This window comes from Equus caballus, chromosome 10 (assembly GCF_041296265.1).
Source record: "Equus caballus isolate H_3958 breed thoroughbred chromosome 10, TB-T2T, whole genome shotgun sequence".
Classification (NCBI taxonomy): domain Eukaryota; kingdom Metazoa; phylum Chordata; class Mammalia; order Perissodactyla; family Equidae; genus Equus; species Equus caballus.
This window is the reverse complement of record NC_091693.1, coordinates 59,197,394-59,220,664: the sequence shown is the minus strand read 5'-3', so window position 1 is coordinate 59,220,664 and position 23,271 is coordinate 59,197,394. Positions and strand designations below refer to the sequence as shown.

At 36.8% G+C, this 23,271-nt stretch overlaps 1 protein-coding gene across 1 annotated transcript in view; it reads left to right on the top strand.

Annotated features, from left to right (window-relative positions):
• The window catches only part of ASCC3 (activating signal cointegrator 1 complex subunit 3), a 336,776-nt gene that overhangs the window by 572 nt on the left and 312,933 nt on the right, over positions 1-23,271 (top strand). Inside the window, exons 2-3 of the mRNA XM_001915668.6 lie at positions 15,766-15,896; positions 18,115-18,265. Coding sequence (XP_001915703.3) covers positions 15,807-15,896; positions 18,115-18,265 — 241 coding nt within the window. The 5' untranslated portion in view covers positions 15,766-15,806. The remainder of the gene's footprint in view (positions 1-15,765; positions 15,897-18,114; positions 18,266-23,271) is intronic.

Sequence of the window (23,271 nt, the reverse complement as noted above, 5' to 3'; positions counted from 1 at the left end):
ACTCGAGGCACAATTTGCCCAGGGTTAGGCCACAACGTGATGACAGATGGGGTGCTTTTCTTTCCTGTGTGTGGGTAGTTTTCGTTAGTTTTGTTCCCATTACAAAGCTGTGGTAAGTTTTTCGTTTTTTTCACCTAGCTTTTGGGAGAGAAGTCTGCTTCATTGTATTTTTTATTCCCACACTGAAAAGTGGATAGACTGGATAGGGAGTTGACCATGGTGATTTGTGGGTGAATTTAGCAATCGAGGAGTCTAGAATGTCATTTTGAAATAAGTAAATGTGTGTGTACGGCGCCTCAGGGAGGTGTGGGTACATGGGCGGTTGTTTTAAATAGACTTATAAATTAGCCTATTCATCCAATGCAGTGTGTTCATGTATTTTGCTATCTTTTGGTTTAAAAGAAGCATAATTTTAGCAGTAGCTAAAAGTTTGATATGAATGGTATCACGTGTGCGTCTCAAACTAGTAATCATATTTTCTGTCTTTCTGTTTCTAAGTAAGGTTAGATTGAATAGCTGATATCTCTGTCACCAGATTTCATGTTTCATAGATTGAAATCATTTTCTGAATTTCAAAGTGTTTTCAGAAGTTGAGAATTCAGCTTTTGATTCTCCTTGGATTATGCGCCTGGTCATAAATCTTTTATTTTAATAATGGTTATAATAATAGTCTTGCATGGGAAAAATGCTCCTTAGAGATGCCAGTTAAGTGTAGGCTAAATAATCTTATTTGAGTGAATTAATTTTTCGTGACTTTGCCTTCTTGATCCCTTCTGAACAGTTTTCTTTTGTCATTCATTCATTCATGTCTTCAAATGTGCCGGGCACCCTGCTAAGTCTAGGAAATTAAGAGAGACACAGTGCCTGTGCTTATGACACTTTCTATAGTTCAGCATCCTTTTAATAGAGATTCTTGACCAGGGTTCCTCTTCATGCGGTAGATCTCTAAGTTGATCAAAGCAAGGCTTTTTGGAAGAATAAGTTATTGTCAATGTTTATACATAACTGGCATTGAAAGAGGAGCAGATTATTTTCCTTGAACAGCGTGACTTAATTTTGCCTTTGATCAAAAAGATAGTATACATGCCAGCGTATTGCCAGTTAAGAAGAGTGAATTTTTCTTTCTGCAAAGTTAGCTGAAATATAAAGTTCACAATTGGAAATCAGTTTCTGCCTGAAAAAAAGACTGTGTTTCTAGTTTTTACATTGGTCTGATTGATCTGTGTGTTAATAACTTGTAATTCATAAGAATTCTATGCACAAAGCATGTTCATCAGGAACGTGTCTGGTACTTATTGAGTGAAGTAAATTTATTGCCCCATTGCACTTCCCCTGGGGAGATAGTTAGCTAAGGCCTTTCAGTACAAAATATGTCTTCTTTTTTTTTGGTGAGGAAGATTTGTGCTAACATTTGTGCCATCTTCCTCTATTTTGTATATGGGTTGGGCTGCCTCCACAGCATGGCTGATGGGTGGAGTAGGTCCATGCCCAGGATCCAAACCTGCAAACCCAGGCTGCTGAAGTGGAGCATGCTGAACTTTAACCACTCAGATGTGGGGCTGGCTCCCAAAATATATCTTGATAGAATGTGGCACAGTTTTTCAACTTTGAGAAGATATCTGCCTGAAGTCAGAATTTTAGCAAGCTCAAACATTTATGGAAAGAAAAAGTGCATAATTACCAAAGAGGAGAGAGTAAGGTATCTAATATGTATTTAGTAACCATCAGAAGGCAGACATTATGTGTCTATCTCCTACATTATACTGTTAAGTTACTTAAAATAGGGACTGGATCTTTTATCTTGTATCTTTTGCCTAGTATAATACCTGGCACATAGTAGACAGACCCTATATAAATGTTCATTCATTCAACATATATCATCTTAAATCTTCTATTTTGCATGTAGATGAATGAGTATGTGTGAGTATGTCTACTGTGTGTTCAGTGTCATTTTTCTGCTATCCGTTGGCTATGATAATCTGTCTTCCAGGTCATCTTAACTTATTTTTGAAACTCTAATTCTTAATTCAAAGTTAATGCAATTTAGTTCATGTTTGAGTATTCTGATTTAATCAGAGTATTAGACTTGAAAGGGACATAAAAAAATCACTTTGTAATCCCTTTTTATTTTATTGATCAGAAAATTGATAAAGAAGTTAACTGATTTTCTTCCAACAAACAAAAATTGGCATCTGAACTCATTTCTCTTTATTGTTATTCTACTTCTTCCTACTATATGATTCTGCCTCTCCTCATTGTTCTTTGAATAGACTAACTCTTACAAATAAATTAAGATAGATTCCCATTTATTGTCCCAGTTTTGGAGTTTTGGGCTAGTCTTCCTTTACCTCTGTGATTCACTCTTCAAAGAGACTTCTTAGGAATTGTGTTCATTATTAAGGGTTTGAAGTGACACGGAAAATTAGGGTGGAATTTGGGAAGATACATAATTAAAAAACCTAGTAATCTGTAAGAAACTTACAAGTAACAGTAAGCATTCTCAGGATATGTTTTAATGAGATAATTGCCAAAAAATACTGTATTTGAAGAAGAGAAAGTTTACACCTACTTATTTAATGACTAAACAAAAGAGTGTCAAACTACTGAATCAAACTTTCTTGGGCTGGTGTCTGGAAATGTCTATTTTCAAGCACCTCCCCAGTTTTTCCAATACAAGCACTTCATATTGTTTCATGTTGATCATTTCTACATTAAACCATAGGAATTCAAGAGTCTCTTAAATTTTGGATAATATTTATTCTCTTAAACCAGAACTTCAAAAGAAGGAAGGTAGTTCATCTCAGGATTATGGAGTAAAGGAGACAGTTGCTAATGTTTTCCTGCATTTTCAAAGACTTGCTAGGTCTTTTGAAATTAAGTCAGTCACTAGCAAGTTACTCACTTGTGTGTAGCTAAGAGACATGACATGAATTTGACAGAGGAAAGTTTATATTCCATTCCAAGAGAAGTAATCCATGCTTACTGATGAAACAATTTATCTTTTTAGGAAAAATCCTTTATTTTAGAGTGAATGGAATGCCAAGCATGCTAGTCAGATGGAACAATATAAAAATGTTAAAAACTGCTTTTATTTATAAATAGAAATAAATATGCCTTCATCTTGAAATAAGAAACTTAATTATAAAATTCTACATAAATGATATATAAGAAGAAATTAATATGAGGGTGGTGTTCAATTTGCAAAAGTAATTTCAATACATCTTTTCCCAGGGTGCATGCGTTTTTCTAAAATGAGACTTGCTTTAAGTAATGCCTATTCCTTTAGCACCAAGAAGGTTCACTAAACATTCTTTCTGAGCATTCTTTAAGGAGTGAAGGAAGCTTTGCAGAAATGTTAGCACTGTGTGTACTGTGGGGGTTGGGGTAGTAAAAAATAACCTAAAAATCCCTTCTGGAAAGCTTCACAGATGAATGCTCTAAGAACACATCATTGAACAAATATTTATTGAGTTTCTTGGCACAGGCCAAGAACCATGCAGGGTACCAGGGAAAAGCAAGACATGCACTACTTCTGCACTCTTGGAGATTATAGTCAAGATGCTGGCTTTGTGAGAGTGTTCAGTGAATTCACTTGAGGCGGGGAAAAATACTAATCTATGGCCAGTGAATGCTCTCCTGGTCAGCCTGAAGTTAGCAAAGTGAGGTTTTGTCACCCATTAGAAAAGTGAAATAGTTGGTATCTTGTCACTGATTTTGGCCATCAGCTTGGAAAAAAAATGAATCAGTGATAATGGAGTTTGAAGAGTGACTGATTTAACTCCAGTTTTTCACTGCTCTTCTGTTTATGTTTATTAGGAACAGAACACTGGAACAACATTGCTGAAATTCTAAATCCAGTGGACATTTTACCACCTTTCTTGACAGCATTGATGTGGTTGACTGTACCTCTTTCTTAAAACTCTCTCTTCCCTTGGTTTAGGAGACACCACACTTCTGCTTTTCCTTGGCCTTTTTTTGCCTCCTTCTGTTCAAAATCTCTTTTATAGACCTTTTCCACCTATTTATTCCTTAAGGGCTCGTGTTCCTTCCCCTTGTGCTGTCTTTTCTTCTTAGTCTACACACAGATCCTTGGGTAATTTTTAACTCTTCCTGTGGATTTCCTAATGATTCTTGTATCCTGAAACCAGACCTCTCTCCTGAACTCCACACCGAGAATTTGGTACCTCCCAATCATTTCTACTTGAATGTCATACAGACATCTCAAACTCGACTTGTTTAAGATTGAACTCATGATAATCCTACTCCCTCCCCCACCCAAAAAAGAAAACACTAAACCCTCTTTGCTCTAGTTAAGTGAATTGTACCATCAACCTGATCTATAAATGTGGAAGTCAGCCTTGATCCTCATCCCCTTCCCATGACAATTACAGATAATTGGAATAAGCCAGGTAGATTTGACTTAATCACTTGGATTCATCCACTTTTCTCTAAATCACTACGATTACTTCAATCCAGCAACCCGTCTTCTCTTCATCTTTCTTCTGGATTGTTTCAACAACCTTCTGTTATCTTTCCTCTTCCAGTCTTGCCTTCCTGTGGTCCACTGCCTTCACTGCAGTCTTACTAATCCTTAGTAAACACAGCTCAAGTCAAAAACTCTCTTGCAGATTTCTTTTACTATTAGAATAATTTCTAAACAACATGACTTATAAGGTCCTTTGTAACTTATTCCTACCTCTCTCTCCAGCTCCGTCTCTTGTCACGTTACTCCTTGACCACCACACTCCAGTCATCTTTTTCAGTTCCTTGAATGTGAAATGTTCTCACTCTTCAGCTGGAATGTATTGCCCTCTTTGCCTGGCTAACTCTTCATCTTTGAAGTCTCAATACTAGAAAGCTGCTTCTCCTTCCTGACCTCCTTTCTTGTTAGGCTAGAGGCACTTGCTCTGTGTTACAGTAACACTCTTTACTGCCCGCTTTTATAGCAGTCTTATTTTGCATTAGGTATCTTGTTTAATTTGCTTGTCTTCCCCATCAGACTGTGAGCTTCATGAGGGAAGGTACCAGATTGATTTTGCTTACCATGGTCTACCCAGCCTGGTGTCCAGTATGTAGTAGAAATATTAGTTAAATGAGTGAAACCTGTTCTACATTCTTCTATGATTTTCCTTGTGAGTCCACTCCTACTCTAGGGTTTCTAGCAACTATCAACTTTTCTTTTACCCTTGCTTTTGCTTTTCTGCTTTAGCTTTGTTAGCTTGAGATTTAGAAAATGCTTAGATAATTTTAGAATTAAATTTCTGCGTATGTAAGTTCTTTGAGAAGAATGGCATCATGAGTTGAATAAATGACATTAGATTTTGATTTCTTTTGTGTTTGAGTAAACTTACTATTTTGTAAAGCATCTTATCTTCTTAAGGGCTGAAATAAATTAAATAAACTAATTTCTGTGAAAGTATGTTTTTGAGGTCTTGAAATAAAGATGATATAAGTATTAAAAAAATAAATGCATAGGAATCCAGACCTGTAAATGCTTCTGCCTCTTTTTTGTGGCAACTTTGACCACCCTTTATCCTTCTGGTCATCCATCCAGCCAGCCATTATATGAATACTAAGTGAGAACCTGCTTTGCCCCAGGCAGTGTTTTAGGTGCTGTGGACACTGCAGTGAACAAAGCAGAGTTCCCACCCTCACGGCGCTTGTATTCTCTTGGATGAAGTTGACAACAAATAAGGAAAACATATGTTGTGCGATAGGTGCCATGAAGTAAAGTGGGTTGGGTGCAAGAGAAGGATCAAGGAAGGGGGGTGCTTTTTTAGATAAGAGTGGTCAGAGAAGGCTTCTCTGGTAAAGAGACATTTGAGCAAAGACCTGAAGGAAATGGGGTGCTACCTGTGTGGCATCTAGAGGAAGAATGTTCATGCAGAGCGATCTGCTTGGTGTAGTTATATCACTGGAAGGAATGCTAATATGGATGCCCCAGAGTGAGCAGGGAGTAGAGTTACAGGAGATTGAGTCAAAAAGTAGGAGAAAGCCAGGTTCCTTGGGGCTTTTGAAGGTTACTCAGAGATATGGGAAACGTTTGGAGGGTTTTGAGCAGAGGAGAGCCACAATGTTACTCGTTTTAGAAAGAATCATTCTTGTTTAATGTGTAAACTAGATTGTTAGGGAGTGAAGGTGAAAACAGGGATACTAGAAAAGCCCTTGCAATAATCCAGGGAAGAGATGATAAGTGGTCAGATTCTGGATATATTTTGAAGATAGAGTTGGGAGAATTTGCTGATAAATTGAATGGAGTAAAGCATAACTCCAAGTCTTCTGGCCTGGGCAACAGGCGGAATGGAGTTGTGACTTACTAAAGTGAGGTGGACCACACAGCAGGAGGTTTGCAGTGGGAGATCAATTTTGATATTTTTAAGTTTGTGCCAGCTCTTAGACATCCAAGTGGAGATGTGGAAGAGGCAGTGGGTACACAAATCTGGGGTACAGATGAGATGTGCAGGATGGAGATAAGAATTTGGTGTTTGTCAGAATATAAATGATACTTAAAGCCATGGGACTGAATAGGATCCCCTGGGGAAGAGTGTAGCTAGAGAAAAGGTCTAAGCGCTGAGCTCAGGGGTACAACAATGTTTAAAGGCTGGTTGGATGAGGAGGAACCAACAAGAGAGGAAAGTGCCAGTTATGTGGGAGAAAAACCAAGAAATATTGGTGTTCTAGAAGTCAAGTGAAGCAACTGTATCTAGAAGGGCTGGGTCAAAAACTCCTGACAGGGATCAAACAAGTACTGAGAAGAAACATTGAGGATGGCAATATTGAAGTTGTTTGTGACCTTAATAGCTCTTTTGGTAGAACAGTGGAGGTAGAAGCCTGACTGCATGAGAGTTTTCGCTGTAGGTAGGGAGGGAGCAGAAAAGTGGGGTGTTAGTTGAAGAGGGCTGTGGAGTCAGCAGAGGTTTTTAAATGTGGGAACTGCTACGGCATATTGTTAGGCTTTGGAAATGATCCAATAGAGAAAATATTACTCCAGCAACTCTTATCACTGTCTCCCCACTGAATAAATTTTTCTTGAAAGAATTAATCAATGAATGAATAAAAGTTCACCAGATGCAGTATATTTTTTTATCAGTGCTGATAAAAAGTAGGATAAAGAACATTTTTTTTTTTTGATTTTTTTTTTTTGAGGAAGATTATCCCTAAGCTAACATCTGCTGCCAATCCTCCTCTTTTTGTCGAGGAAGACTGGCCCTGAGCTAACATCCGTGCCCATCTTCCTCTCCTTTATATGTGGGAGCCTACCACAGCATGGCTTGCCAAGCGCTGCCATGTCCGCACCCGGAATCCGAACTGGCGAACCCTGGGCCGCTGAAGTAGAAGGTGGAAACTCAACCGCTGCGCCACCCCGCCGGCCCCAGGATAAAGAACATTTTGGTTAACACCTGCATTTTCAGATGGTTCTGAGAATTGATTAGGTTTCAGCCTTCCTTGGTTAAAGCACCATCTTGAAGTTTCCTTTCTCACCTTGGTGGACCTGTGTTTCTCAAGTCTTTGCAGCTGCCCTTACAAATTGTCTCTTAAGGTGTGTCACCACTATGGACATTTCTCATCTTTTACTTTGTGTTCATTTATCCCATTTAAATTTTTAAAAAGTTGGTAGCTATTTCAAAAATTTGAAGACCTCTTAGGAACTGTTACCCTTAGCTTAAGAAAATACAAAATTTGCTGAAGAGTGAAGTCAGATTTTTAAATATTCAGAGTAGGGTTGCCAATTAAAATACAGAATGCAGAGTTGAATTTGAACTTCAGGTAAACAACAAATAATTTCTTAGTATAATAGGCCTCATACAATATTTGGGACATACTTGCGTGGGACATACTTATACTAAGAAAATTACTTGTTGTTTACCTGAAATTCAAATTTAACTCTGCATTCTAAATTTTTATTGGCTAAATCTAGCAACTGTAATTTAGAGGAAAGGTTTGGATGATTCTTAGTCTAAGAATATAAACAAAAGGTAAACTGTCAGAATTTGGGTCTCTTGAAAATGTAATCCTGATGGTGTAGTCACACCTAACTGATGATCAAGAAGAGGGAGGTATCTCAAGTAACTGATGTTGCTGTGCCTGGATATTTTAAAAGAATATGAAATTGAACATGGAAAGAGAGTATACAAACCAAGGACAAATAAAAGAAAAGAGAATTTGTAAGAACTGGGAGCATATCCTTGAAGAAACGTTAGGGTTCGCAAGAACAATTTTTAAGTTATATTCATCAGTCTGTTTCTAGAGGCAAGTGCTAGCATGTTAAAAAAGAGAAAATGAGTTTACTTAATCTGCTTCCTTCTTTTATGCTAAGGAGTGTAGAGAATGGACTCTCGATGGGCAGAATTGCCAATGAAATGGAAGAATTGATTTGGGTTAAATGGAATTGAAGCACCTTATGGGTGGAAATATTAAAAGAGCACCCAGATGTTCAGTGTTCAGATGTTCAGTCTGTCATAAGCCTGAGAATTTTCAGATCCTGCAATTTACCAGACACTCATTTTGATGCTTTCACAACTTACCATCTCTTATTAGCCTCCTGTGTTTATTTAAAACTTTTAATAATGGAATAATTCAATAATATGGGGAATTTCGGGAAATAATGTAACAAACACTGATGAACTCGTGATGCAGATTTAATTAGTATTAATTTTTACCTTATTTGCTTCAGGTGTTTCTCTTCTAAAAAATACTGCTAAATTTGTTTTTCTTTTTGTCACTTTTTCTCCCCTCCCCTTCATTCCACTACTTTGAAGCTGGTGTGTATAGTTATCATGCATATTTCTACATACTTCTGTGTGACAGGATGTAAACTAAGGCATAATGAGGGAGTTGATGGAAAGAAGTGGAACTGATTAGTGTGGTGAAGAGAAGACTTGAAGTAGGGTGAAAGTGTCTTCAAGTAGAAGTCACTCATATGAAAAGGAATGCTTAAATTTGGTAACTTATTGACATTACGCAATACAGATAGTTTTTTGCCTTTAAGATCAGAAAGGAACATCCAGTACTTAGTGATCAGTTATTTTATGGTCTATGCTTACATGGAAATTTTTATTAAACATCGAAAAATATTGTTCAGCCTATGCAGATGTCATTTTTATTAAAATGTCAACAAAAATTGATTTTCCTAATATCTTCACAGTAAAAATTAACCAGCGATCTTTAGAGAAATGACATTACTATTTAAAAAATTGATAAAATCAAATGCTGTAATTTTCAAAGCACAAGAGAAAGTGAAATTTTAAAATATCTTCCTAATATGGTGCTTTTCGAAGCATGATATTTCTTTTCAGTAATTAAATTTTAAAAAAGGTGGGAGGTGTCATTGATGAAACCTGTTGTTTTCCTCAGTTGGAATAGGTATAGTTTGTTTCTAAGGAAAATGGCTTAGAAGTTAGACTAAAGGAAGAGGGAGAAATCTGGGCCTGACCCTTTCAAACAGCTCTTCGGTTGAGGAAGCTGTGGATAGCAGAGGATGGAGTGTGAGAGGGCAGACAGTTCAGCTCAGAGCAAGGCACAGAAGACGTCCCGGTGAGCTGTATTTGGCAGGCTGCGTTTCTGACAGATATAAAGGGCAAGAGTACCCTGTTTTTATAAGTAATTAAGTTTTTTCTCATAAGTATTGAAGCAAACAGTTCAGACCAGAATGTTAAATGATGGTCATGTCCGTACATTTTTTCAGAAGGATTAAGTAAAGCATGTGTTAAATACAATATAGTAGCACAATAGAATTCTTATTTCTATATATTTGTTCTAATTCACAGTCCCAGTGAGTTAGTAATTCACTTTTGTGTTTTTACATTTCTTGTTTACCATGTAAAATTCATTTGAGTCCTGATTTTAGCGTCTGATTTTTCTCTACTTGAGAGAGAAGGGTAGTGATTTCATCCCGTATTGCCAAGTATATGCCATCATCTTTTACATAGTGTCAGTGTTAGGGCTATTTAAGAATTTCCTCTACTGTGCACAAAACAATAAGTAAAGATTAAGGCCATCATGTCCTTTGATAGATAGTTTTTGGCTTTGGAGTGTATAATCCTAGTCATTTGGGTGTAAACACTTGAATCAGATTTCTGAAAGGTCACCAGTTGCAGAGCTCATGTTCGGGTAATGGTGCTCCATATAATTGTGATAGAGGAACAAGTGTAAGGTCAGGAAAACCCTTTCTCTTTGAACAGCTAAGGCTGGTTCCAGAGCGTCACTAGAGTTTTGGTTTGGTGTCTGAGGGTGCCTCTTGAGAGGAGGAGGTAGTCACGGTTTCAATTCAAATTAATCTTTTCAGGGTTTATTAAGGGGCAGGTATAAATTCCTTGGATCTGTCTTCCAGAGGCCCATAGATTAGTGTGGAATGAGAATTTTGCCTTTCTCAAGTAATCTGGACCGGGACCTCTTTCACTAGGCCAGTGTGGGAGAATTAAAATATGACTGCTCAGTAATATGCGGGCTTGTTTGATCCTTGTGGGGTGTTCTTTCTGACTGTGCTTGTTCTCATCTGGTGCCGATATGTTATTCTAGCCACTTGTTTTCCTGAGGGCATTTTTAAAGAAAAATTTTTCTTATCCTTTGTTACAAGGAAAATTAATGTAACTATGGGGGTCTTCTGTGATTATAAAGACTATTCAGTTTATAGTTATGAGCCTGTCTAGGTCTCCTCCCCTCGCGACCATTTCTCACAACATAGCCCCATTGTTAAGTGACGTATGACTATATATTTGGGTTTATCTAAAAAGTGTGTTTGTATGTATTTAATGATCTTTCCCTTGCTTTCTCTGTTCTCTGTGCTCCAAGTCTCTTTCCTAATTTGGTTGGAAACTATTCAAGAGCAGTTGCTTCTTGCTTAAGAATGAGTTAGAATCTAAAGTGAACTTGTTGGGTGGAAATTATGAATAGTTAAAATTACCCTCGAAAATCCCTTATTTGGACACTAGGTTGTCACAACATATTGTTTCTCAATATGTTGTACATAGCTGTGTTTTTCCTCCAGACTTGGAAGATATCACGGTTTCCTCAGATGAACCAGGTGAAAAAGTTGGCTTGTGTTGAATGGCCATGTTGTGTATTTTTTTAAAAAAGGGAGCATAGTTTTAAACATTGGAGTCGTGCAATGCAACAAGATGCTCACAGTTTGAGATGCATGTGGTGATTGAAACAGACTAAGGGAGCATCATATTCTTGTTGCTCATCCCCCATTCACTCTGGAGCAAGTGTTCAGTATGTAAAATAGTGGGCAGAATCTCCAGTATTACTGTTTTTGTCTGTCTACAGCTTTTATTTGGCTTATTGTGTTTGATTGATTCAAATAATTAAATGTGCCTGTGATGTGACTCTGCTGCACTAACCAGTTGATGGCAGTAAGATGCAATGTAAGAAGGAATAAAAGGTAAAAATTCTCTTTAGGATATACCATGAAAAATCACCTTTTTTTGAAATGGCATAATAGAGGATTATATGTATAATGTCTATTAAGGCTGATGTCTTTCTGAATTCTGATCTTGACAGTGTTAACTCTATCACAACTCGATTTTTTTAAAAGGTGAAGTAAAATATAAATATTCTAGTTTATTTTTCAAGATATGGGTTGTGGGCATATAGTTCTATTTTAAGTATTGAAATCTTCTTTTTTAAAGATTGGCCCTGAGCTAACACTTTTCCTTCTTCTCCCCAAAGAGCCCCCCAGTACATAGTTACATATTCTAGTTGCAGGCCTTTCTGGCTGTGCTATCTGAGACGCTGCCTCAGCATAGCCTGATGAGCCGTGCTAGGTCCACGCCTAGGATCCGAACCTGTGAAACCCCAGGCCACCGAAGCGGAGCACACAAACGTAACCACTCAGCTACGGGGCTGGCCCCTTAAGTATTGAAATCTCAAATTCTAGTTTTTAGTCCATTCATGACCTACTTCATTATTCCAGTGTTTTTTTCCTTTACCTGCATTATATCACTTGACATTTTTTTCCCCCTAATAATTCTCTAGTATCCATGCTTGTCAGCAACTAATTGCTGACTTTATACTCATTAGGAAATATAGTTTGGCTGTTCTGGAGATTCTGTTATTTGTTCATAGTGAAAAATACATTAACTATATTTTCCTGACATTACTGTCAAGTAGTCAGACCTTTTTTAGAGTTCAGAAACATAGGTGTGGAATATGAAGAATAAATCTTACCAATTTTCGGAATAATATGTATTAGAATTCTAGCCCACTAGATTATTGATTATTGGCTAATATAATTTCACAAAGGGAAATACACTCTTCTCAGATTTTTTTCTTTCCTATTTGAATGTTAAAAAGGGCAATTAACTTATTCAAGACCTTTTCTTTTTATCTGTACTTATATCTAATCAACACTCTAAAGATTCATTCAGATAGTCACAGATGGGTACTTCTGGCCAATAAAAAATAGGCTTTTAGGGTTTCACTCTTAGAAATTATATTTGTTCTGAGGTGTTAATATTTCCTATTAAAGGAATTTTTCATTATACTTTTGTCATTTAGTAGACCATACTAAATGTGGAATAAAAACTACTGAGGTAACAATTGCAGTGTAGGCCAGTTTATCTTAATGGGTATTCACCGTAGTCTTAGAAATCAGGAATTTTGACTGTGAACATTATAACATGTCTTTAAGACCTCCTAGTTGATCATCTTTTCCTTTTATGTGCACCTCAAATCCAGTACTTAATCCCTCTCATCATTTAGGCCCCACTGTCCTCCGATTGTCCCTGTGTTATAAGCCATAACCCTAGGTCATACCAACTTTTGTTCCTTTGCCAGATTGTTGCCACTCTAAATTCATGGTTTCCAGGATAAGTGGAGCATTCATTGCTACCCAAAACATTCTTTTATGGTTTGTTAATTAGTTTCCTCTCTGTTGTTGGTAGTGAGGTCAAACTTTTGCCTCTGTCATCAAAAATTCCATCTCATCATCTTTTAAACAGTTTCAGCAGATCTTAAAGAAAACAGGAGTCGTCTTGGTGGAACTCCCTTTACCATGTTTTCTCTCCCCATTCACCTTCTGCTTCACCATGTCATAGACATCTGCACTTCCACTCATCCATCCCTCCATGCTTCTCCTTCTCTCCGGGTCTTCTCAATTTGACTTCTATACATTTCAGATACCTTTAAATGTTGGTAATCTTGGGGGCCAGCCTGCTGGTCCGCCAGTTAAGTTCACATGCTCCGCTTTGGTGGTCCGGGGTTTGCCAGTTCAGATCCCAAGTATGGACCTACACACCGTTTGTCAAGCCATGCTGTGGCAGGCATTCCACATATAAAGTAGAGGAAGGCAGGTACAGATGTTAGCTCAGGGCTGGTCTTCTTCAGCAAAAAGAGGAGGATTGGTGGCAGATGTTAGCTTATGGCTAATCTTCCTAAAATAAATAGATAAATAAATAAATAAATGTTGCTAATCTTTTTACTGGTACAATTACAATGAGTTTTGAAGAACAGAGTTCTTAAAACTTATTTATACCCAGTACCTAGCACAGTTCCTGGCTAGATAGGAGAAACTCAAATATTTGTGAATAAATGATTTATAGATGATCATGAGCAAATGAGCTGTTACATTTTTAGTGTTGATTGTTCAACCTGAGGAAGACAACAGATGAAACCAAATTAGAAAACCAGTAATATGATTTACTTCTCTTGACAAGTATAATTCGTGCTGATTATTATTATTATTATTTTACTGAGGAAGATTCGCCCTGAGCTAACATTAGTGTCAGTCTTCCTCTATTTTGTATGTGGGATGCTGCCACAGCGTGGCCAATAAGTGGAATAGGTCTGCGCCTGGGATCTGAATCCCCAAACCCAGGCCTCCAAAGCTGAGTATGTAGAAACCAACCACTATGCCACGGGGTGGGCCCCAATGCTGATAATTTTGATGGGAACTCAGGGAGCTTTAAAGTTTCCTGTTAGTGTAACAATGAGACTGGCCTCAGTGAGATCATTACCTGGCCCTACTATTAGATCTCTTCTTAGAGGTTAGGTTTATTTCTTGTTTTGTTAGGATTTGTTAGGTTTGTGGTGAATTAGAACAAAAATCAGTGAAGTCTTACTCCTTGTGTTTTTTAGAGAGGGATGGGGGATTCAGGAGATTCCTGTGAGATATGTGAAAATTATGGAAGTAGTGTTCTCAAGTACCCCATTTATGTTCATAAGACCATGCCTGAGGCAGACCCTTCTGTGTATCATAAGTCTCTTGTTCTGATGTAACCTTTTGAAAGCACTAACTTGTGTGGTAAAAGGTAGGTTCTAAGGCAGAATCTGTTTAGTTTAGTGTCAAGACCTTTCTTTAAAGACTTTTAATGTCAGTCATCATCAGTAGAATGCCTGTCTTTGCAGTCTCAGTTTAGGTAGACAGTTTAAACCCCAGTGCCCTAAGGCATTGTTGTATCCCTTAGTTCTCCTCTGTGGGTGATATTAACTGTCTTCCATCTTGCGAGACTTGACTAAAAAGTCTTTCAACTCACTTTCAGTAAGACTTTATTCTCTCACAGACCCTGATTGAGAAAAGCTGCTAGGAAGCAGATTGTGCACCTAAACTTTGGCCTCTGAAATCTTAATAGATGGGAACTCCTTGGTCACTGTTGATTTGAGACAAAATTGTATGGTGACTTAAGAATAAATGATACTGCCTCTAAGACGGTGGTTCTTAAAGTATGACCAGCTGCATCACTTGAGAACTTGTTGGAAAAGTAAAATTCTTATGCCCCATGTCAGTGCCATCTGATCTGCTGAATCAGAAAATTGAGGGTGAATAGTAGGGTCTTGGGGCTCAGCAATTTGAGAAGCCTTCCAGGTGACTTTGATGCATACTAAAGTTTGAGGATCTCTGCTCTGTGCTGTCCACTAACTCCTGCTTCCTTTTTTCTTCCAAATGCTCCAAGAAGTATATTATCCAGTCTTAGAAAAATCCAGATGTGATTCCCTGAGTCATCTCGTTTCCAGAATTGCTCTCCTAAATTCATTCCCAATGGGTAGTTTAAAGTCAGCTTCTAGGGCATTCATTTGCAAATTGGATCATTTTACTTTTCTGAATAAGATTCTTCAGTTTGATGTAGAGAATCCAACTGCTTTTTCATACTATTTCCTAATTGATCTGCAATGTAGTCATCTATGTTTTTTGTTTCTGATTTTTAATGTAATTTTATTTTGGTCAGAAAATATGACCTATATCAGGGGTCAGCAAACTAGTTTGGTCACCCCGAGCCCAAGAATGGTTTTTACATTCCTGTGTGTCAAAGAGCTAGCTACAGGAACTTTAGGAAGAGTGTTCCAAGCAGAGGGAAGCACTAACGCAAATGCCTCTGAATGGAAACATGCTTATATTTCAAGAAGAGAATAAGCCGTGAGACTCTGAAAGCAAGGGATAATATTGTGTGAGATGAAATCAGTGAACATAAAACAAAATTAGGGAAAGGATGGGCAAGTGCTTTCGTCTCTCTCAATGTTAGTGGCAGTAGTACTACAGTATTTGAAGCCTGTACTTGGGAGTCTGTAGAACGCATTTTGAAGGAATATTACAGTAGTACCCACAAACAAGTGTTTTTTGTTTGTTTCCTTTTCCTTTCTCCAACCATAGCCAGTGCATTATAAAAAAAACTTAATGGGTAGAAAGTGTGTCAGGAGAATTTTTCAACAGTGGTAGCAATTGCATTTTAGTTAGTTGGTTTCTTTTTTCTCTTGTGTAGGTCAATTTGTTGAGTTTGATTACCTCTCTCCCCTCCTCCCAACGATAAATATCATCTTGTTTTGTTTCAGTTTCAGGTTTCTCATTGTATGGATCACTGATTGAATAATAGATGGCTCTACCTCGTCTCACTGGAGCCCTGCGCTCCTTTTCAAATGTCACCAAACAAGATAATTATAATGAAGAAGTGGCTGACTTAAAGGTAAATTTTTTTAGATGAAAACCATTGTAAATATAGAATATAGGCAGACATTTGACATTCTTTTTCTCTATTCTGTGTGCTTAAAATAGTAAGTCTTATCTTGTTTGGTGTTATACTGAGAAGGGGTATGGGTATACTGATGTTTCCTATGGGAATACTTATCTTAAGCACTTATGACTGTATTGTCAAAGAGAATAATCAGAATTATGATATTGAATTCTTTAATTTTTCTTTTGCTAAGGTTCCTACCACAGGTATTTTTGTAATTTAATCCAAGAATTTGCCTCTGGATCATTTAAGTTTTTAGGTCTTTGGTAAAAATTTTATCAAATCCAGAAACAGCGTCTGTACCATAATATGGGAAATATGAATATTAATCTCTTAAATTCAGTGGCTGGTCTCATAATTGACATCTCTCTGGTCCTTATAATTGGTTCTGGACTTTATAGGCTTGAAGGTATATGAACTGTGTATATGAAGGAATGACCCGTATAATATAATATATGAAGGAACTGGCCCTATGCTGTTTTTTAAAAAACAGCAGTCACTTTACTGACTCCTTATTTGACTCTATCGTAGGATATTATCATCATTTCCTAGTAGGTTGGAATTTTATTGCTTGAAGTCCTTATGCAATTTTACAATTAATAGCTTCACTTACTAGGAAGAAAAGATTTGAAGTAGTCTTTAGATAGATTTTTCCTCTAACAGTGATAGAGAATTTTGCTACACATGAAACAGTTAACCTTTTTTACAATGGGAGCTCTTTTGCATTTTCCATAGCAATTAAGATAAGGATGTATCTATACAATTAATTAATATTGTATCTTAAACTTGAATTACTACATTTCCTCTACTAAGGTCCTTTACAGGTTATTTTATGTTAGAGATACAACTGAAGATTTTAAAATTTGAAAGGGAGTAAGGACTACATGCTTTTCCCATTTCATTTCATTTCATTCATTCTTGTAGGCTTTTAAACTTTTTTTCCTGAGGAAAGAAAGTGGCAGATATAACGAGTCTCATTTTAATACAGCTTTTTATCTTGGGAAATTTTCAACATATACAGAACAGAGGGAAAAGTAAGATGATCCTTTATGTACCTATGACCCATTGTAACAATTTAATTCAACTTGTCGCCAGTCTTATTTCATATCTACATTTGCCCATTTTCCTCCCCCTAAATCTTGATTAATTAGCTCCGTTTTAAATTAGAACTGAGGGGGCTGGCCCCTTGGCTGACTGATTAAAAGTTCATGCACCCCAACTTCCACAGCCGAGGATTTCACTGGTTCGGATCCTCGGTGTGGACCTAGCACCACTCCTCAAGCCATGCCGAGGCAGCGTCCCACATAGCACAACTAGAAGGACCTACAACCAGCAAATACAACTATGTACTGGGGGGCTTTGGGGAGAAGGGAAAAAAAAGATTGGCAACAGATGTTAGCTCAGGTGCCAGTCTTTAAAAAAAAAAAAGTTAGAACTGAGGCAGGGAAGTAATAGTGAATTATGCAGCATCATCAGTACAACCAAGAGTAAAATTAGTTTTTATCTGACCTACTACTTTTTCATTTGGTCAGAAGGCTTCGTGAAGTTTAATCTATGGATCAAGGCCAGTGGTGTAAAGTAAAATTTTTATTGCTTTCTGTGGTCAGTTCTTGAGAATGAGGAAAAGAAAGAAAAGAGTGTGGATAGATAAGAGCTCTTAGATGCCTAACCTGTTCTAGGATCATAATTAGGAAAGCAATGCTGATTTGAATATAGTGAACCCATCATAGGAATCTAATTTTCTTTAAATGCCTTTCATCAAAAAGTATCGCATAAAGGTCTTGTATACAATATGGTCTAAGCTATGTTAAAAACAAGCAGAAAAGTGTAAAAGATGTACATGGGATGTTACCAATTGTTATTATCTAGATGTTGGACTTTATGCTTTTTACTTTGCTGTATGAAAATAATTTCATGATGAGTATTCATTGTGATTAAAATGATAAAAGAAAAAGGAAACTTTTATTAAACATCTTTTAAACAAATAAGATTCTTTTAAATCACATTAAATAAAGCTCCTTCTGGGAGCTGTAAATTTGGATGTGAATAGATACAATTTTGAATTCTTGTGGGTAGTGCCAAGCTGTATAATGGGATGTAAAATAGATGCAATAAGTAATGGATTTGAGAAAACCTTTAACCAATATGTCTCTTTATTATGCTGTTTCAGATGAAGCGGTCTAAACTTCATGAACAAATTGTAGGTTTGGACCTGACGTGGAAGAAGATAGTAAAATTTTTGAATGAAAAACTGGAGACAAGTGAAATGCAAAGTGTAAATGAAGACTTAAAAGATATATTGCAGGCTGCAAAGCAAATAGGTATAGTTTTGTTTTGTGTTTTTTTAAAGAACCACTAAGGTTCAAAAGTAGTTTTCTTTTAAACTATATATTATATAGTGAGAGGCTAACATTTCCTGGCAAGTATTCATAATTATGAACGTTTTATCTATCAAGGAGCGTAGGATAGATTCAGGGAGGTAGAAGGAAAGTAGTAATTATAATACAGTGAAACATGAGGGATTTATAGGAATTTAGAGTTTGAAAACCAGTCTTGATTGAAATAAGGGTCAGATAAATTAAAAATTTAGTGTAACTTGGAGGAACCTTAAAAGGCATAATCTCTTATAGATGCCCACGTAGCACATAGTGAGGGACAGCACTAAAGCTGAACTTTGCTTTATTTCTTGTCACACACTAACATTCTCATCAGTTAATTATATTTGAAAGAAATTAGAGATTGTAAGACTATGTGCTTAACACAGGTTACTTTCCCAAGGTTGAAAACAAAACAAATCAAATGACTATTTGGTAGTACATCTGAGTTTGTTCATTGAAATTCATCATCTCATTCTAGACTCTTATAACTAAAACGCATAGTTAATACTACTATAGTTCTAAATTTTCCAAATTCAGGTTTTCTGCCTCCAAAAAGTTCAAACTCATGCCCTGGCTCTGTGTGATCTGGCCTCCACCTTTCTTTCTGGCCACAAGTCATGGTTGCCCTCGCTAACTTTGTTTCAGACACATGGACTTTTCTCGCTTCCTCAAACCTGCTAACTTGCTGCCTGTTTTGGGGGTCTTTGTACATGCTCATCCCTGTGCTGAAAATGTTTGTCTGTCTAATCTTAGAGTGGGTAGATCCTTTCTTGTTATGCTGAACTCAGCTAAAAAATTACTTCCTTAATGAGGCCTTCGCTGACCATCCAATCTCAAGTTGTTACCCAATCAATCTTTATCTTATAACCCTCTGTAACATTTTCTCCACAACATTTATTGTTATCTGATATTTTGCTTGTTTGTTTATTGCTTGTGTTTTGCTACTAGGATGTAAGTTTAATGAGAATAGGATCTTATTTTTCTTGTTCTGTCTCCATCCCCAGTGCTTAGTATGGTGCTTGGCATATTTTAGGGTCTTAATGAAGGTTTACTTGATAAATAAATGAAAAAGCTTTCTCAGGTGATTTCTTGGTAGAGTGAAAATGTAGATCTATACTTTTCCATATGCTGGTCAGCAATTTTCTTCCCTACACTAACTTTGGAGGGTGTTCTATCTCATATACTTGAAGACTTCTGATTTATGATCATCAAATTTTTAAATTTATTTTTTAAGTATTTTGACTTTGATTATCCTTTAATTATCATTGTTTCGTAGTATAGTATAATATTGAATGTCCTCGCTGTTTTAAGTTGTGAGAATACAAAATAAATGTCATATACGTTTCTATAGTTAGATGATCTTCTGAAGTTCAAGAGCTTTAGTCAGAGTTGAGTTTGCTTAAGCCTACGGGAAACAGAGCACACTTTGGTGAGATTTGTGATAGCATTTGGCATAGAATCACACTTTATATTTTAAGAATGTAGAGGCAGTTAGATACTTTGGAAAATGGTAGCAAAAATGCAGTGTCTCCAGTGCAGATCACCTTGACTAGGATCCTAACCCTTACGGGCTTCACTGTCTTTATTTCTAAGGTGTTAGGGCCACCAGGGGGGTGGTCTGACTAAAGTGCTTTTCAAAAACGGTAGAGAGTTTCCTTCCTCTTCCATTTTAAAAATGCCTTAGAATACCTAGCAAAAACAGTAATAAAATATTAAACTTATTTAGTACCATGGCTAAGTTGTTTCTTTATGTAAGTGATGTAGAAATTAAGATTTTTAAAAAATAAATTATCCTTTAGACTACTTCCCCGAATATCTTTGACAAGTCAAAAATCATTGTTTGAAACACCAGTCATTAAAAATAATCCTAGGAGTTTTGCCTATTGGCAAAATATCTGATTCATACTCAGGGACTAATCTGTTGATGTGTGTAAGGATTGATTATTTTGAGATGTAATGTCTCAAAAGAATATTTTCATGATAGATAAAATCTTAAGGTTGGATTTAGGCAAGTGCTTTGTTATACCTACTTTGTAATACTGTGTTTAAGTTGAATAACTATTAGCTTTAGTGAAACTAATAGTTGGCCAGGCCAGTAGTCGGCCACTCTTTCTGAATGAAAATACTCCTGACTGGAAATGTAATTAAAACTAGCAGCTTTGAAAAAATTAGTCTCACAGGAGAAATGTCTTTGTGATTTCTCTTATACCATTCTTTTAGCACAGGTAATTTTGGTGTAATTGTATTGAAAAGGTAGAGCAAGAGAATAAAGAAAAAAGAGCAATCACTTACATTTCAATTGATTGTAATATAATAGTATGAGGTACTTGTTTAAGACCATGTGTATTGACTAGTCAGAGTAATAGGTATTTTAAGCTGGGGGGACATCAGGGAACATCTTGTCTAATCCATTCATTTTGTATGTGAAGAAACAGGGCCCATGAAGGTTAGTGAATCCCAGGTGAAGGTAGGCCTAGACCCAAATTCTGAAATAGAAAACATGGTGGAAATCCTAGATTCTTTCCTTTCCTTGAAGTCAGAGGTCATGTCCTGTCAAGTGTACGTTTTAGCTATTCTTGAACTCCCTCCCTCTATGTATTTGCCATCACCCTAGTTTAGGCTTTTACCATCTCATGTCTGCACTACTGCAGTAGCCCCTTGCCTCAGCCTTCCTTTCTTATTCAACTTCTTCGCTGTCACTAGACTGATCTTTGTAAAAAACAAAGCTCATTTTTATTCCCAGCTTACTCTTTAGACCAGATTCCTTAGAATGGACATAAGAAAAGCTCCTTTATGAATGGAAACAGTTTACCCTTTCATCTCCTTGCTGTTCTATCACATGAAACCTTTACTCCTAATATATGCAGTGTTTACTCTCTTCATTTCCTGAACAGTGCTATTTTTTTCTGTCGTTTGTGTGTTAAAAAATAAATTTCCCTATTGTGTTCAACTGGTGAAATGCTTTCTCATCTCTGAAGAAATGACTTAAGCTTTATTTGTGTCTTCTATTATTCCATTCTAATCTTAGTAGAGATTATTCCATTAGACTGTCATCTCTTACGTACTTTTTTAGAATACTGTCTCAATATTTGATAATTATTTACTTCTGTTCCCTTCCTGACGGGCTGTGAGTGCCTTGATGATACAGGGATTCCAGGAATCACAGCATCTTTGTATCCCAGTGCCTCATATGGTACAAGGGATACAGCAGATTGTTCAATAAATAAATGAAGTATTGAGAATCCAACTAAAAGTTTTCTATTTTCTTTACCACCTCTGATGCTGACAATGTCTTACAAGTGGCAGAGATTTTTTGTTGTTATTTTGAAGTATTTTTTTCCTTTTAGATTTACATTCAATATTTTTCCATACCTTTTACAATTTTATTCTCCTTTCAAGATTATTTTAATAATAAAGCTTAGCTTTAGGAACAAAGTAATGTAAATAGTATTACTTGGGGCTGGCCCAGTGGCTTAGTGGTTAAGTTCGTTCGCTTCGCTTTGGTAACCTGGGGTTCGCTGGTTTGGATTCCAGGCGTGGACCTCCACACTGCTCATCAAGCCGTGCTGTGGCAGGTGTCCCACATGCAAAATAGAGGACGATGGGCACAGATGTTGGCTCTGCGACAATCTTCTTCAAGCAAAAAGAGGAAGATTGGCAACAGATGTTAGTTCAGGGCCAGTCCTCCTCACCAAAAAAAAAATAGTATTACTGGTCCTTAATGTTAGTTTATCCAAATCCTCGTTGTAGGCATAGTTATCTTCTCCATGGATCTTGAAGGATAAGCATAGTCATATTAACCTGTATTCTGTTGGCGAGGAAATTTTGTTAGTACATTTTATGTGTTCTATGTAAAAACATTTTTGAAAGTAAAGAGGTCAAGATTGAGCATGGCAATCAATAAAATGCATCATGTATTAGGCATGTATCTCTGTAGCTTAGTGTTTTAAATGTTCATTTCAGGAGGCTGATCAGATTTTCACAGTGTCAAGAATGAGGGTCAAGAATGGTGGGAAGGTCAGTAGAGAGACGCGACAGTTCCTGATCAGCTCCATGACTGAGTCTCCCAGGGCCAGAACAGAATGAGCTAATGATTTTACTCTGGTCTGGATACCAATCAGGATTCAGCCAGAACTGAGCTAGGTTTTTTCAGTATTCAAATTATTTTGCCACACAAAGTTCTGTTTGTTTTGCCTTCTCTAATTTATAGCCTCTGCCTTATTTGGATTTTGACATTTTATGCATTTTATGTTTAATAACTTTGTCTTTAAGAAAAGTATGAATCAAAAGTTAGGTTGGATGGGAGTTACTTACAAAGTGTGGTTTAGGGAATTTCGGAATCCATTATGTTTTTGAGTTCTCAAAGAAATAAGATTTGACTATAAAAAAGTGAGAAATCAAAACCAAGGGTGGAAAGCAGTTTATAATGCAATGATAGAAAAGGAGGTATAAAAAGATATTAGCAGGATCTGGCAAGTCTGTCTATGGAAGTAACAGTAGACATTTAGAATAATAAAGATCTGTTGTGTATTGGATGTGGTAGGACTTTTTCAGGAGTATTAGTGAAAAATAGCTATCTTGAAAATTGCAGATACCAAAAAAGTTCAGCGTTCCACTTCCCTTTAATTGGCAGACAAGGTAATTTGGAACAACTCTCTGCTGAGAATAACTAGAAAAACTGTGAAATATGAAATGTGACTGCATCAGAGTACTACTAAAGCAATGAAGAATTATGGGGCCAAGATCTAGAAGCAGAAGTAAACCCAGAAAATGTGATCCTGGCATTTGGGCCACTTTTTCCTAGAGGTGACTGACCATTCCAGAAGAGGAACCCAGCGGGGAAGAGGAGGATGAGAAGATGAGCAGAGCTTTGACAGCTTCAGAGGACTAAGATGACAAAAATAACTAAAATGGACAAAAGAGAAAATAGAAAATCTGAATCTTTTACT